We start from the raw sequence: 15616 nt of genomic DNA on the forward strand, positions 1-15616 counted from the left end.
TTTATATTTCCATGTCATTTATTGCTCTCTTTAGTTGTCATTGTCATTTTTTTGCTTTTGGTATTTTAGATTTTATTTTTAATACAATTTAATATTATTTTATTCTCATGCACACCAAGTATTTGATAAAATGTTTGGCTTAGTTTTCACTTAGTTTTTCTACATTCTTGGCTTGGAATTGATGACTTTGGTGATCATTGAGTCATTGATGTCCATTCTTGTTTTATACATTAGAGTAGTTAGTTGATTTGGTCTCCATTAACTCTATGTGACCCTTAGTGTTGACATAAGACTTATGGATTGAAATTAACTATGCCTATTTGACTTATTTTCAATGTAAGGTTGACTAAGTAGGATTAACTCTTCATAATCATCATGTGTTTGTGGTCAATGGCTAGGATAGGTAGCCTTAGCTCTCAATTACTTGCCAAGAGGTTTTCTTGCATTTGAAGTTTCCTTTCCTTGCATTTGAAGTTTCCTTTCCTTGCATTTAATTGCTTTAACTTTTATTGCTTTGATGTTAATTTCTTGCATGTTTAGTTTTCACACTCTTGCTTGAGAAATTGGGAGTTTGGGTGGAATTGAGTTGTGGATGTCCATTTCGCATTCTGTGAGAATGGTTAATTGGTTTGGTTTCCATTGACGCTAGTCTTTCACTAAGTAATTAGTGAGTTGACTAGGACTCATGGATTGAGATCAGTTACCTCTTTTTGACTAATTCTCAAGTAGGGTTGACTAATTGGGATCAATTCCACATAATTACCATGTTTGTGGTCTATAACTAGGATAGGAATCCTAAATTCTCCAATTCTCACTAAGAGCCCCTTTTTGCACTTAATTTCCATTTCCATTGCCTCATTGCTTTGACTTTAATTTCTTGCATGATCATTTAATTCCTTGCTATTTACATCTCTAGCTCTCTTGCTTTCATTCCCAATTCCCATGCTCTCTCCTATAGCCAGTAATTGTACATTTCATTGCAACTCCTAGGAAAGACGACCCAAGGTTTAATTACTCTCGGTTATTTTGTATTGGATTTAATATTTGATCGTGAGAATTCATTGTTAGCTTGGACTATGCTACCAAAGAATTGATTCTTGTTTTGATCGATTCCAAACTGACACTAAAATTCTCTCTATCAGCATGCATTGAATAATTGTTGATTATTAGATGAAAAAAAAATCTTAGAAAGCATGAATAGAGGAGAATTGAGTGAATCAACCCTATACACTTGAGCGATTAGAGCAGATACACATTTGGTGAGGGGTTCGATTGTTCAATCACGTGTTTTCACCTATGGTCATCTTTCTTGCGAGTTTGTAAATTCTTATTCAATTGTGGATTTGATTTAATTGTGATTGCTTTAGCCCATATGTTCACACAATTTTTTCTTATAAATTGATTTATTTTGACCAAGTAGTTGCATGCATGTAGATAGGTTGCATTTATATAGTTTACATTGAATAAATGTTTATACCCCTTTCTTGCATATTTCTTGAGTTTAGCATGAGGACATGCTTGGTTTAAATGTGGGGAGGTTGATAAACCCCAATTTTATAATTTATCTTGTGTTGAATTTAGTAGATTTTATCAACTTATCTCACATTTATTCAATTAAATAGCATAGTTTTGTGAATTTCTCTTAATTTGTGCTTAAGAGTAAAAATATGCTTTTTAGGCCCTTAAATTGCTAAATTTAATTCACTTTGATTCCACTTGATGCCTTGATGTATTTGTTTAGTGATTTCAGCCTTAGGAGGCAAGGATTGGATCAAAGAAGTAAAGAAAAAGCATGCAAGATGGAGAATTCATAAAAAATAAGGATTTGGTGAATGCAAGGCCATGCGTACGCGTGAAGGAAGAATCCGCCAGGTCATGCGTGACAGCTGTCACGTGACCTCATTAAAGGAACACACTGGGGGAAATTTCTGGGCTCAGGGAGGGCCAAATCCAACTCATTTCTGAAGTATATGAGGCCAAATTCAAGAAGGATGGAGGGGAGAGCAATTAGGTCTAGTTTTAGAAACATGCTTTAGGTTATATTCTAGTTCTTCTCTCTAGAATTATGGTACATTTTGTTAATCCCTTCTTAGATGTAGGTTTAATTACTTATTTTGATTTAGTTTCTTTTACATTTTCTTGTTCTATTATCTTCATCTTCTTAGTTTTCTTGTTACTTTCTTTATGTTGCCATTTCTACTTTCATGAACTCTTGTTACTTTTGATTTTCTATTAATGCAATTTGATGTTTCTTTGTTTATTGTTGTTTAATTGAGTTCTTATTATTGTTATCTTGCATTTGGTAGCTTTAGATTTTATTAGTTCTTGCTATTTACTATGCTTTTATTTTATGCCTTCCAAGTGTTTGATAAAATGTTTGGTTAGATTTCAGAGTAGAATTTTGTGTTCTTGGCTTGGGTTGAGTGATTGGAGACTCTTGAGTTGTCAAATTCTTTTGTTGATTGGTGATTGAGGATTGCTAATTTTCTTGAATTCTACTAAATCTAATCTTTGATTAGGACTTGTAGACTAGAGTTAATTTTACTCACTTGACTTTTCTTCAATTGTTAGAAGATAACTAAGTGAGAGCAAATGACAATTACCATCACAATTGAGGATGATAATGAGGATAGAAATTTCAATTCTCACTCCTTGCCAAGACCTTTCTTAGTTGCTAGCTTATTTTCTTGTTATTTATATTTCTTATCCCTTATTATAAAAACCCCAAAATATAACCCATAACCAATAATATGCACACTTTCCTGCAATTCCTTGAGAGACAACATGAGGTTTAAATACTCTCAATTTTTTTTTTGAGATTTGACTTAAGTGACAAGCAAATTAAAATTTGATTGAGGATTGTCTATCGGTTTGGAACTATAGTTGCAACGGAATTATTTTGTAAAAATTCCTAACCGATGATTTTCCTCCACCAATGTACATTCATGAGCGATCAACAAAAGATAACCCTCATTTAATTTAATTATTTATAGTTATTTTAATTTAATTTTGTTTACTTCAAATTGTGCTAGTATTGATTTAGTCTATTTTTAAAATTGTGTCCTAGGGATTAATTCCTACCTTTGATGAGTTCCTGCTTGGCATAGATCACAGGTTCTGTGTTAGGCACTTGTATAGCAACTTTAGAAAATGGTACCCAGGTGTGCAGTTGAAAATGATGATGTGGCAGACTGCAAAGCCAACATATCTCCAGAAGTAGGAGAGAAGAATGAAAGAGATACAGATGGTTGATCAAGGAGCTTATAGATTTGCAAGAATTCAGCTAAGAACTGATGAGGATCCTCCAATGGAAGTCCATAAAACTTACAATTCTGCTGCATTAGAGAAACTAATTGAGGCTTAAGCTCATAGTTGTTTGTTCCAATTGCAGGAATTGAGATGCTTTTTCCATAGAAGTTGGAAGTTGGTGCAGTAAAGTCACCAAGCATTTCCTTGCATCTCCACCATTGTTCTCAAGTTTGGCTGCCATGTCTACCTCTTTTTCGAAATTTTCTGTAAGGTCCTCTCCGGAGTTTTGTGCTTTAGCTTCCTCTTCAGAGTCCTTTCAAGTTCAGGATCAGCTTCAACAAGAATGTCTTTATCCCTGTTCCTGCTCATATGAAAAAGAAGAGAACAAAGAGAGAAGAGGAATCCTCTATGTCACAGTATAGAGATTCTTTTATTTGTCAGAGGAAAAGAAGAATAGAAGAACGAGGTAGAGAGAGAATAAGAAGAATTCGAACACAGAGAGAGGGAGAGGGTTCGAATTATTAGATGAGTAGACGAAAAATGTTAGTAAATAAATAAAATGAATAGAAAGAGATGAGAGAGAGAGTATTCAAATTTTAAGAAGAGGGAAAAGAAAAATATTTTTATTTTTATTTAATTAATTAAGTTAGTTTCGAAAATTTGAAAAAGAAATACAAGAAAATTAAAAACTAAAACAATTAGTTAATTAAAAAGATTTTTGAAAAAGTGGTTAGTGATTTTCAAAAATTAGAAGGGAAAAAGTAGTTAGGTGGTTTTGAAAAAGATAAGAAATAGTAAACTTTTTAAAATTAAAACAAACAAGGCAAGTAGTTAGTTGAAAAAGATTTGAAAATAAATTTTGAAAAGATAAGAAGTTAGAAAAAGATTTTGAAATTAAAATTTTAAAAAGATATGATTGAAATTTATTTTGAAAAAGAAATTAAAAAGATTTGATTTTTAAAATTAAAGTTCATGACTTGACTAACAAGAAACTAAAAGATATGATTCTAGAATTTAAAGATTGAACATTTCTTAACAAGAAAGTAACAAACTTGAATTTTTGGAATCAAAACATTAATTGTTAGCAAGGATTTTCGAAAATATGAAATAAAATTAAGAAAAAGATTTTGAAAAATTAGTTTTAAAATTTTCGAAAACATTAAAAGAAAAATGAAAAAGATTTTGAAAAATTTTAAGAATGAAATTTGAAAATCATAAAAAAATGAAAAAGAATTGATTTTGAAAAAGATTTGAAAAGATAAAGTTTTTAAATTGAAATTTTGAATTTTAAATTTTGAATTTTGAATTTTGAAAAAGTCAACAATATAAGATAAAGATTTGAAAAAGATTTAAATTTTGAAAAGGTTTGATTTTTAAAATTTTAAATTTAAATTTTGAAATTTGAATTTTGAATTTTGGAATTTAATTGAAATTTGAAATTTGAATTTGAAATAAGATAAGATAAGATTTTGAAAAAGATATGATTTTTGAAAAATATTTGAATTTTAAAATTTAAAACTAAGATAAGATAAAAATTTTAAAATAAAAATCTGAATTTTTAAATATAAATTTCGAATTCAATTAAAATAAAGAGAAAAGATATTTTTTTTTTGTTTTGAATTTAATGAGGAAAGAGAAAAACAAGTAAAAGACACAAAACATAAAAATTTTTAGATTTTTAGGAAGAGTAATTTTTGAAAATTTGAAGATAAACACCAAAAAGACACCAAACTTAAAATTTTTAAGATCAAAACAAAAAAAAAACAAGAACACTTTGAAGATCAAGAAGAACACCAAGAATAAAACTCAAGAAATTCAAAGAACACAAGAACATGCAAAAGTCTCCAAACTTAAAAATTTTAAAAAACCAAACACAAAATTTTCGAAAATTATAAAACAAAAACACAAGAAGACACCAAACTTAAAGATTTGACACTAAACTCAAACAAAAGACTCAAAGAAAAATTAAAGATTAATAAAGAAAAATAAAATTTTTGAAAAGAAAATAAAAGACTCAAATTTAGTGACTCTAAACCAAAAAAGATAAATTTTTCCTAATCTAAGCAACAAGACGAAACATCAGTTGTCCAAACTCGAACAATCCCCAGCAACGGCACCAAAAACTTAGTGTGCGGGATTGTGATCACACTTTTCACAACTCTGGTACAACTAACTAGCAAGTGCACTGGGTCGTCCAAGTAATAAAACCTTACGCGAGTAAGGGTCGATCCCACGGAGATTGCTGGCTTGAAGCAAGCTATGGTCATCCTGTAAATCTTAGTCAGGCGGATTCAATTGGTTATGACTTTTGATAATTGAAAGATAAATAAAACGTAAATTAAAATAAAGATACTTATGTAATTCAGTGGTGGGAATTTCAGATAAGCGTTTGGAGATGTTTTGTTGCTTCTGAACCTCTGCTTTCCTATTGTCTTCATCCAATCATGCGTGCTCCCTTCCATGGCAAGTTGTATGTTGGTGGATCACCGTTGTCAATGGCTACCATCTGTCCTCTCTGTGAAAATGGTCCAGGTACGGTTTCTGTACGGCTAATCAACTGTCGGATCTCTCGTCTCGGATGAAAAATACCAGGAACAGCTACCGCACGGCTAATCATCTGTCGGTTCTCACTTGTGTCGGAATAGAATCTCTCTATCTTTTTGCACACTGTCACTGCGCCCAACATTCGTGAGTTTGAAGCTCATCACAGTCATCCCGTCCCAGATCCTACTTGGAATACCACAGACAAGGTTTAGACTTTCCGGATCTCAGGAATGCTGCCAATTGGTTCTAGCCTCTACCACGAAGGTTCTAATCTCACTGATTCGAATGCTCTGTTGTCAAGAGAGGAAAGTCAAATCCGTGTATCAGAGACCCAAGAGACTATACTCCGGCTGTCGTCCAATGACTACGTTGAACATCATGTAGACCGCTTGTGGTTGTTAGGCACGCGGATCTTGGCTAAGCGAGTAACGAAGATAGTGGGTGATTGTCACGAGTCACCCCTTCATTCTGACTTAACTAAATTAAGTACGAGAGTATATCTTAGAGAAGAAGTAAGCGTGAATTGAAAGAGAAACAATAGTACTTGCATTAATTCATGAAGAACAGCAGAGCTCCGCACCTTAATCTATGAGGTGTAGAAACTCCACCGTTGGAAAATACATAAGAGAAAATAGCCTAGGCATGGCCGTGAGGCCAGCCAACCATGAAGTTTATAAAAGATGGAAAAAAGATGATAAGATCTGAATACAATAGGAAATACTAGTATTTATACTAAACTAGTTACTAAGGATTACATAAATTGAGTAACCAAGTGCAGATAGTACAGAAATCCACTTTCAGAGCCCACTTGGTGTGTTCTTGGGCTGAGCATTGAGCTTTACACGTGCATAGGCCTTTTCTAGAGTTAAACGCCAGCTTGGATGCTAGTTTGGGCGTTTAACTCCAGTTCCGACGTTTTACGCCAGAAAAGTGTCTCTAGCTGGCGTTGAACGCCAGTTTGGGCCATCAAATCTCTAGCAAAGTTTGGACTATTATATATTTCTAGAAAGCCCAAGATGTTAGCTTTCCATCTCAATTGAGAACGCGCCAATTGGACTTCTGTAACTCCAGAAAAACGCGTTTGAGTGCATGGAGGTCAAAATCCAACAGCATCTGCAGTCCTTTCTCAGCCTCTGAATCAGATTTTTGCTCAGGTGCATCAATTTCTTCCAGAAAATACCTAAAATTATAGAGAAACACACAAACTCATAGTAAAGTCCAGAAATGTGATTTTTTCATAAAAACTAATAAAAATATAATAAAAAGTAACTAAAACATACTAAAAACTACCTAAAAACAATGCCAAAAGGCGTATCAATTATCCGCTCATCAGCTTCAGAGATATCTATCTTCCGGATTGAATTTTCTTACCAACTATTTTAATCATGCAAGATTCTATTCATGGCAAACTATATGTGACTAAACCCTAATTCCTTAGACCTTTTTAGTCTCCTCTAACCTTCATCAACCGCCAATTCCTTGGTCACTTAATTCCAATTAGAGAGTGAAGTTCAATTCTAGTTTATATGCCACAGAAATCTTAATTACCCAAATATAAGAGGATTATATGTCACATACCCGTTAAGTCCAGATAATTAGAAATTTAGGAGAAATTGTTTTCAAGCTGTTGTTCAAGTAAAGAGCTTTTCCAAGTATACAAGAACCCAATTAGAGCAAGGGTCATACTTGCGTTCCACTCAAATTCATAAGATAAAGAACGAAAATAATTCTTGAAATATAAATCAGTACATGAATTAAAATAGAAAAATAATAGTATCAATCCATACAATAGACAGAGCTCCTAACCTTAACAGTGGAGGTTTAGCTGCTCATGGTTCAGAGATAAAACAAGGATTCTGAAAAACTGCAAATTGCGGAATGAGGTAGAAGAGAAGAGAAGAGCCCGAAGGGATGCTTCTTTTCCCTTTTTATATCCAATCCGAATTAATGTAAAATATGTTTCCTAAAACTAATTACTATCTTTTCCTATTTAAAAAAATAAAATTTAATCACGAATAATGTACTCTGCGCGCAGCCTTGTCTTGGATGAATGGGGACCACTTGGGTTCACTAAGTTGGTGCCTAACTTGCTCCTCCCTGCGCCTAACTTGAAGGGCACAATGAGGAATGGTGTGCATAGCTCGAGTCAGCACCTAACTTCATGAGGGAGTGCGCCTTACTTGAATGTGGTGTGGGCTTTACTTGAATGTGGAGTGCGCCTAACTTGAAGGAATCAAAACCAATGTTGCGTGTTGTTGTTGTGCCTAGCGCCTAACTTGAGATTTCTCAAGTTAGGCGCATCCTTGGCAGTGTGTCTTGGACGCCTCTCTCTTATCCTGGGGCCTAACTTGGGATTTCTCAAGCAAGGCGCCACCTTGGCTGCCTTGGTTCATGGAGTTAGTTGATCTTGGCGCCTAACTTGAGAATTCTCAAGTTAGGCGCCACCCTTGCTGAATTGATGAAAAAGAAGTATGAACTATTATACATAGTTGAAAAGCTCTAGAAGTTAGCTTTTCAACGCCACTAAAATCACGTCCATTGGACTTTTGTAGCTTGAGTTATTCAGGTTTGAGTGCAGAGAGGACAGGGTTGACAGCATTATTCGCCTTCTTCTCTTTTTCTGTGGAAACTCCATCAAATCTAGCCAAATGCTACCTAAAATAAACAAAATTAAACACGACTCAAATTAGTATCCATAGTGGCTAAAAGATAATTAATTCTTGATTAAACTCAACAATTTGAATGCAAATTCACTAGGAAAAGTTATGAAAGATGCTCACGCATCAGCTGATATTAGAGAAAGTATACGAACATATGCTGGAGATATTTTGCCAAAAATAAATAAGAAGATTGAAAAAGAGTTTGATAAAGGTGGGGAGCATATGGCCAGCTATGCAGGTAGGGACAAGTATGAAGTGTATAGCACACAGGATAATAGGGACAAGTTTGTTATGGACTTAAAGGACCATGAGTGCTCTTGTAGGAAGTTTCGGCTAATAGGTTATCCTTGTGAGCATGCCATGAGTTGCATTAGAAAAATGATTTAGATGTCAAGAATTATATAAACAATTACTATAAGAAAGAGACCTATGTAAACTGCTATCAACATGTAATCTACTCTATTAATGGACTAAATCTATGGGAGCATTCTCAGAATGATGATGTGCTACCACTAGTCTTTAGGAAATCTATAGGATGCCCTAAATTGAGCAGGAACAAGACTGGTGATGAGCCAAGGAATACTGGATCACTGTCAAAATTATCCAGGGAAGGACAACAACAAAAATGTTCATACTATTTTGCACTTGGTCACAATAAAAGAAGCAGTTCTAGAAAGCGAAAGGTGGAGGCCCTGGCAAACAAGATACGATTGGAACTAATGTATGGATTGGAACTAATTTAATCTATGTATTAGATTAATGACAATTTATTGATATTTCTATTTTCTGTTATTGGTTGTAGAAAAAGGCAGCTCAACCTTTCAAGAAGAATGCTAACATAACTAGGACTAGTACTTGCACAACTAGGACTGTAAATCCCATCAAATCAAGATCAAAGGCAGCAACAAGAACTCAGCCAAAGAGAAAGAACAACGCACAAGAGGTAGGGACCCAATAGTCACGGACCTCTTCCAAGAGAGCTAAGTGCACCAACAACAACAGTCAACCCCAGCTATCAATAATAACACATCATAGCCCATCCAGAAGGACCTTGAAGTACATGGCCAAAACACCACCTAGGGCCTAGAAGCATTGGGATGATTTTATAGTACTATGTTCTATGAATATTTTGTAATGAAAGTGGCAATGACCACCTAAGAGAATCTACTTTAAGATTTCTATTTTGACTACACCATTGTGTTTGGATGGTTATTTTGAGACTTCTTTTGATATTGTAATGCTTTAGAGAAGCTACTTTAAGACTTTTCTAGTATAGACGGTTATAAGTTTTTTTAGGAGTATGGTCATGTGAGTTGCTTCTTTAAGAGTTCTTGCTATTGGTTGACAAAGTAATTTAAAATATTAGAGTGCCAAAAATGTATGTCAATTTTTAGGAACCCATTTTTTTTTCATTTCAATCAATAGTTAACAATATTTACAGCACATACTTTTACACATTCATATCAAAAAAGGGACAAATTCAGCAAAATAGATACACATAACTGTTAACAACCTAAACCACAACTCTAATTTTATCAGCAATTTAAACATATGATAGCCTCATATGTCTTGCATAACTAGATCGATCATATAGCAACAACCCAACCATTATCCATCTAAGAACCCCAACTGCAATTGCCACTGTGAATTTTCTTTTAGCCTTGTACAGATTTTCCTTCAACACACTTGTTTTTTTCTTTAGTCATTGAATTTGTAGGTCTTGTCCTTCAGCCTCTGCCCAAGTAAAATACTCGCATTCTTCTCCGATCTGTACTTAGAAAACCAAAAACAACACACCCAACTGTTTAATAGCTCTATACACTTAGCAACCATTGATCAATCGAAAGAGGAGACTAGAAATAGGACACTTACCTGACACATCCCCATAATCTTCTTCTAGGATTCTCTGCCGTAGAGGATGTCCGCAGCACTGGACTCTCCCCACAAAAGCATGTCTTCCTTCTCCCACAAGTTTTGTTACTGCTACGCGAACCTTGAGAAGATGATGGAGAAGCCATTCTTAGTAGTCCGAGGGACAAGAATATGAACAGCATTAGGGGTTTCGGGTTTACTTATTGACTCTAATTTTTTTTTTGGCTCTCTTGCTTCTAACGATAAAATCCATCATGTGTGTTAGGTTAATCACGTAGGACACGTCGTTACTTATTTCACCGTAACTTGACAGCAGACTTGATTGTGGCTAATCAAAATTTTTTTTTGGATGTAAATAGGACAATTAAAATCTTTGGGACCAAAATAGAATTAGTCCCAAACGTGATAGACCAATTTAGTACTTTATCCTTTAAATTTTTTAAAAACAACAACTTTATAGAGAATAATATTCTTTGATGTGGTCCATTGAAGACATTGCCTTGTAATGGCAATAAGCTCAAAAGGTGAAAAGTGATGTCAGCGGAATACATAAAACATTGAGTAATTACCCAAATCAGTCCCCGAGAATTTTAGAATCAGACATTTTAGTTTCCAAGAAAAATTAATACACAGATCAATCCCTAAAATTTTACTCCGGCAGACAAATCAGTCCCCAGTTCATTTTCCGGCAGAGTAATTACCCAGATCAGTCTCCAAAGATTTAAAAAACGGACATTTTAGTCCCCAAGAAAAACTAATGTACAAATCAATCCCCAATGTTTCTATCTGTTAGACATAATAGTCTTCCATCCAAAAATAAAATAAAATAAAATAATTATTATTAATTGCACAATAATATTCTACTATATTTTTTTGTATTTATTGTGCAATTAATAATAATTATTATTTTACTTTATTTTATTTTTGGACGGAGGACTATTATGTCTAACAAAAAGAAAACGTTGGGGATTGATTTGTACATTAGTTTTTCTTGAGGACTAAAATGTCCAATTTTAAAATCTTTGAAAACTGATTTGGGTAATAACTGCCAAAAAATGAATTAGGGACTGATTTATCTGTTAGAGTAAAATATTGGAAATTGATCTGTGTATTAATTTTTCTTAGAGACTTAAATGTCCGATTCTAAAATCCTTGGAACTGATTTGTGTAATTACTCTAAAACTTTAGTGTTTGGATCCTATATGATAAAGGTGTGCATAGGCCGTGTTAGGTCATGCTTTATTAGACTTGAATTCAATTTATTTTTCTGGCAGCCAGGTGACAAACCCCATTTGTAGGGTTTATCTTGTATTGATTTTTGGAGATTTTATCACCTTTTACCCATATTTATTCAAGAAATAGCATGGTTTTGTATATTCTCCTTTAATTGTGCTTGAATGTGAAAACATGCTTTTTAGGACTCAAAATAGCTAAATTTAATTCACCTTGATTCTATTAGATGCCTTGATATGTTTGTTAAGTGATTTAAGGTTTAGGAGGCAAAGATTGGATCAAGGGAATGAAGAAAGAAAGCATGAAAAGTTGGAGAACTCATGAAGAAATGAAAGAACCGGAAAGCTGTCAAGCCGACCTCTTCGCACTTAATCGGCCATAACTTGAGCTACAGAGGTCCAAATGATGTGGTTCCAGTTGGGTTGGAAAGCTAACATCCGGGGCTTCGAAACGATATAAGATTTGCTATGGTTGAACCGCGCATGGTGACACGTACGCGCATAGTACGCGCACGCGCCGTTGCTGCCACCTGGTTCACTTAAAACAAAACGTGGCCAGCGAATTCTAAAGCCTTGTGGGCCCAATCCAACTCATTTACGATGCTATTTACTTTGTTACTTGTGACAAGCAAATTTTTGTATGAAAGGATTATTGTTGGTTTAGAAGCTATACTTGCAACGAGAATTCATTTGTGAAAATTCTATACCATCAAAAATCCATTCGTCACCAGGTCTATTTTAAAATTTTGAATCTAACCCTAAACTAATTTGAAATATATCGAGTTAAACCAAGTTGATTTAAAGTATATATAATTTTTTAAATTTTATATAATAAATTAATAAAATATGACCACTAAAGATTAAATTTAACAAATATTATATACAGTTATATAAAAATAAATTATTTTAAAGATAAAGCAGTATTATATAATATAAAAATATAATATTTTTTTATTAATTTTATTAGAAAATATATATTTTAGTTATTTAATATGACTTCGAGCTGGGTTGACTCAATCCGAAGCATAATCCAAATTTAACCCGAAAATGACATCAGTAAAAATAACATATTCAAAGAAATATATTTTATATTTAAGCTGGATTTTAGGTTGGGTTGGCTCTTATACACTCTACTGCATGACAAAGAAAATTTGAAGGCTGCTTATCAGGTTCTTTGGTATCTAAAGCAATCACGAGAACTGGCTTACTTTTCTCAGTTACCAATTCCTTCAAACTCTCTAGATACACAGATTGGGGTGCTTGTTAAGACACCAAAAAATCTATTAGTGGTTATTGTTTCTTCCTTGATCAAACTCTTATTTCTTGAAAAAGTAAGAAGTAGGCCACAGTCTCAAGATCGACCACAGAGGCCAAATATCATGTCCTTGCTAATGGCACCTATGAGGTCATTTGGTTACTCAAGCTACTCAAGGAATTCGACATTGATCCTCCTCTTTCGGTTTTTATCTTTTGTGACAACAAATCAGCTATCTATATTGCTTCCAATCCTGTCTTCCATGCTGAAGGAACTAAACATGTTAAAGTAGATTGCCATATGGCAAGAAACAAGTTTAAAGAAAGGGTTTCTAATCTTAGGCACATTGCCTCCCGTGAGCAGTCGATTGATCTGTTCACCAAATCCCTTGCTCCAAGATCATTTTCTTACTTGATTTCTACACAAACCATGTAATTTCAGTCTGTGGGGGGATGTAACAAAATACAGCTGCATGTATTGTCTACTAAATGAAATTCAAATGCAATAGACATCTTGGCCAAATTCAGAAATTAGTTAAAGGTTGTTTTGTATAGTAAGCATGTTGGTTAGTTTGTTAGATCTACTCACTACACCATTAGTTAGTTACTTATCCTTTCTTATCATTTCCTCTTTTGTACAATTCATTAATTTTATTCATAATTCATTACATCACTATCATTCTTATTTATAGTAAATTCTACTACTAATGAAAAATACATAACTGAACTATTTGGTCCACTTTTACTCGTTACAAAGTAACAGATAAATGGCATCAAACTTTACTTTTATTGGGATCTCTCATAAGAGTGCCTACTTTTAATTTAGAATAATACTAAAGTACTTTTATTTTTACATATAGTTATATATGTATAAAGATTGTGCCTTTGTTTTTAGAATTCCAGCATTATCCTACGAAATATGTACATTTGATCTTCTAGTAAATCCAGACAGACATTAAGACCTCCATCACCTGGTGCTGCTGGTAATAGCATGACTAGACCTGGCTTAACAGTAAGTGGTGTTGAACATTTTAGTTTACCCCATGCAAAATGTTGGTCCCCAATCCCCAATCTCAACCCTGAAACCAATGAGAAACTATCTTCCCTACGAGGCACTCCTTTGTTCAATTCTAACCAATCTATGCTTGACTTAATATACTCGTCATCCAACCTTTCAATTCCTTCTTGTACTTTTATGATATGATAAGCATCCTCTAATTCTGTGAGCTCCTTCACAGTTGCTCTTGCAAATCCAGGAACCAAAGCATTGCCTATAATAGAAAAGTAAAACAACATTTACAAAATTACACACAGAAGTTAGATCGGGTTATTTACTCTTTATAAATAACTTATTTTTATGTGATGTTTTGAAAATAATTTACATGAAGTGGTGGCAAATTTTTTTTTTTTTTTTGTTTTTTAAATGTTAGAAGTTTCAATAGAAAATATGAGAGGAAAAAAAGTAAAGATGTAATTTTTTTTAGTTTTTAGCTAGAATAAAAAACAAAAAGAAAAGATTAAAAGATGGAATATGAGACACTTATTTTTCTTTCAATTGATATTGTCAAGTGTGATCTTTTATGATTGAACGTGTTCTCTCACATGTTTTTTTAGTTTTACTTAAAATGTATATGGTGAGAAATCACAGTTTACAATAATTGAGAGAATCTATTTTCAATGAGAGCACCTATATAAATGCTCAAATTTCAAAAATCACATTTTTGTAATAATTAAAAATACAATCATGTTTTGTGTACATTAAAAATTAGCAACCAAATTAGCTATTTATACTACCAAATTAGCTACTTATATAAAATATATATTAAAAGATAAAATACACATTAAAATGAGTTAAACATAAATACTTAATTGCTGATTTGGTAAATTTTATATAATGATTATTTTTTATGTACTCATAACATTTTTTTGTTAAAAATATTCTCATATGTATTTCATCCTTGCCTGCAAAGCCGTATGGAAGTTCTGGAGAAACTCTTTTCCTAATATCCACAGGAAACAACATTGTCGACACTTGATCATCTGACATCTTTATCGCAATAGTTCTCGCCTTCCATATTTTACCGGCAACAACATGAAAAGTAGTCACATTCTTTAAGTTACAATCCTTAATAGCTTTCATTTTAAAGCTGGCAATTTGCTGTGGAGACAAATAAAGAATCTGGATTTGGTTTTGTGTCACATTTTGTCTTACATTAATGCCACCACTTGTTCCACGAACACTAAACAAGTTTTCAATGTTTGTAGCTTTTCCATACTCAAAATGTGGGTAACTAATCCTTGGTGGGTTTCTTGCTCTTAGCAATGTCCTATCTGTAAAAGGAACTACGATTAGGGAATCACCACGTGTTAATGCAGCCAAGTTTGCCCCGAAATCTCTTACTGCTAAACCGTCTAGTGTGCAGTGATTGTAGTGAGCAGTTAATGCCAAACTCCCGCAAGCAAATTGCGTCAACTGTGAGAAATAATGAAATATTTGTTTTTATAATAATAACTAAAACAAATAACATGAACCGAAATTAATTATAATAATATGGGACCATCATGTGTAATTATCACATATATTGACCAAACAGGTCAGTGTTGACAGCTGAAAGAAATCTGACATTCTATTTTAGGAGAAACAAATAATAGAATTCTAATTACGTACACAAATTTCATTCTCTAATTTGTGTTTAAGAAATTTTTTAAAATCAAATTCCATAAAATCAGACCAACCGATTTTGTTTTTACTAAATTTTATATACATAGAATCTAAATCACTCGTACAATTTAGTTTCAATAAAA

At 33.2% G+C, this 15616-nt stretch overlaps 1 protein-coding gene across 1 annotated transcript in view; it reads right to left on the reverse strand.

Annotated features, from left to right (window-relative positions):
• LOC107636543 (shikimate O-hydroxycinnamoyltransferase-like) overlaps positions 13703–15616 on the reverse strand; it is a 4212-nt gene continuing 2298 nt past the window's right edge. Inside the window, exons 2-3 of the mRNA XM_021122459.1 lie at positions 14669–15284; positions 13703–14082 (exon numbers count right to left, since the gene is read on the reverse strand). Coding sequence (XP_020978118.1) covers positions 13703–14082; positions 14669–15284 — 996 coding nt within the window. The remainder of the gene's footprint in view (positions 14083–14668; positions 15285–15616) is intronic.

This window comes from Arachis ipaensis, chromosome B04 (genome assembly GCF_000816755.2).
Source record: "Arachis ipaensis cultivar K30076 chromosome B04, Araip1.1, whole genome shotgun sequence".
In the NCBI taxonomy this organism is placed as follows: domain Eukaryota; kingdom Viridiplantae; phylum Streptophyta; class Magnoliopsida; order Fabales; family Fabaceae; genus Arachis; species Arachis ipaensis.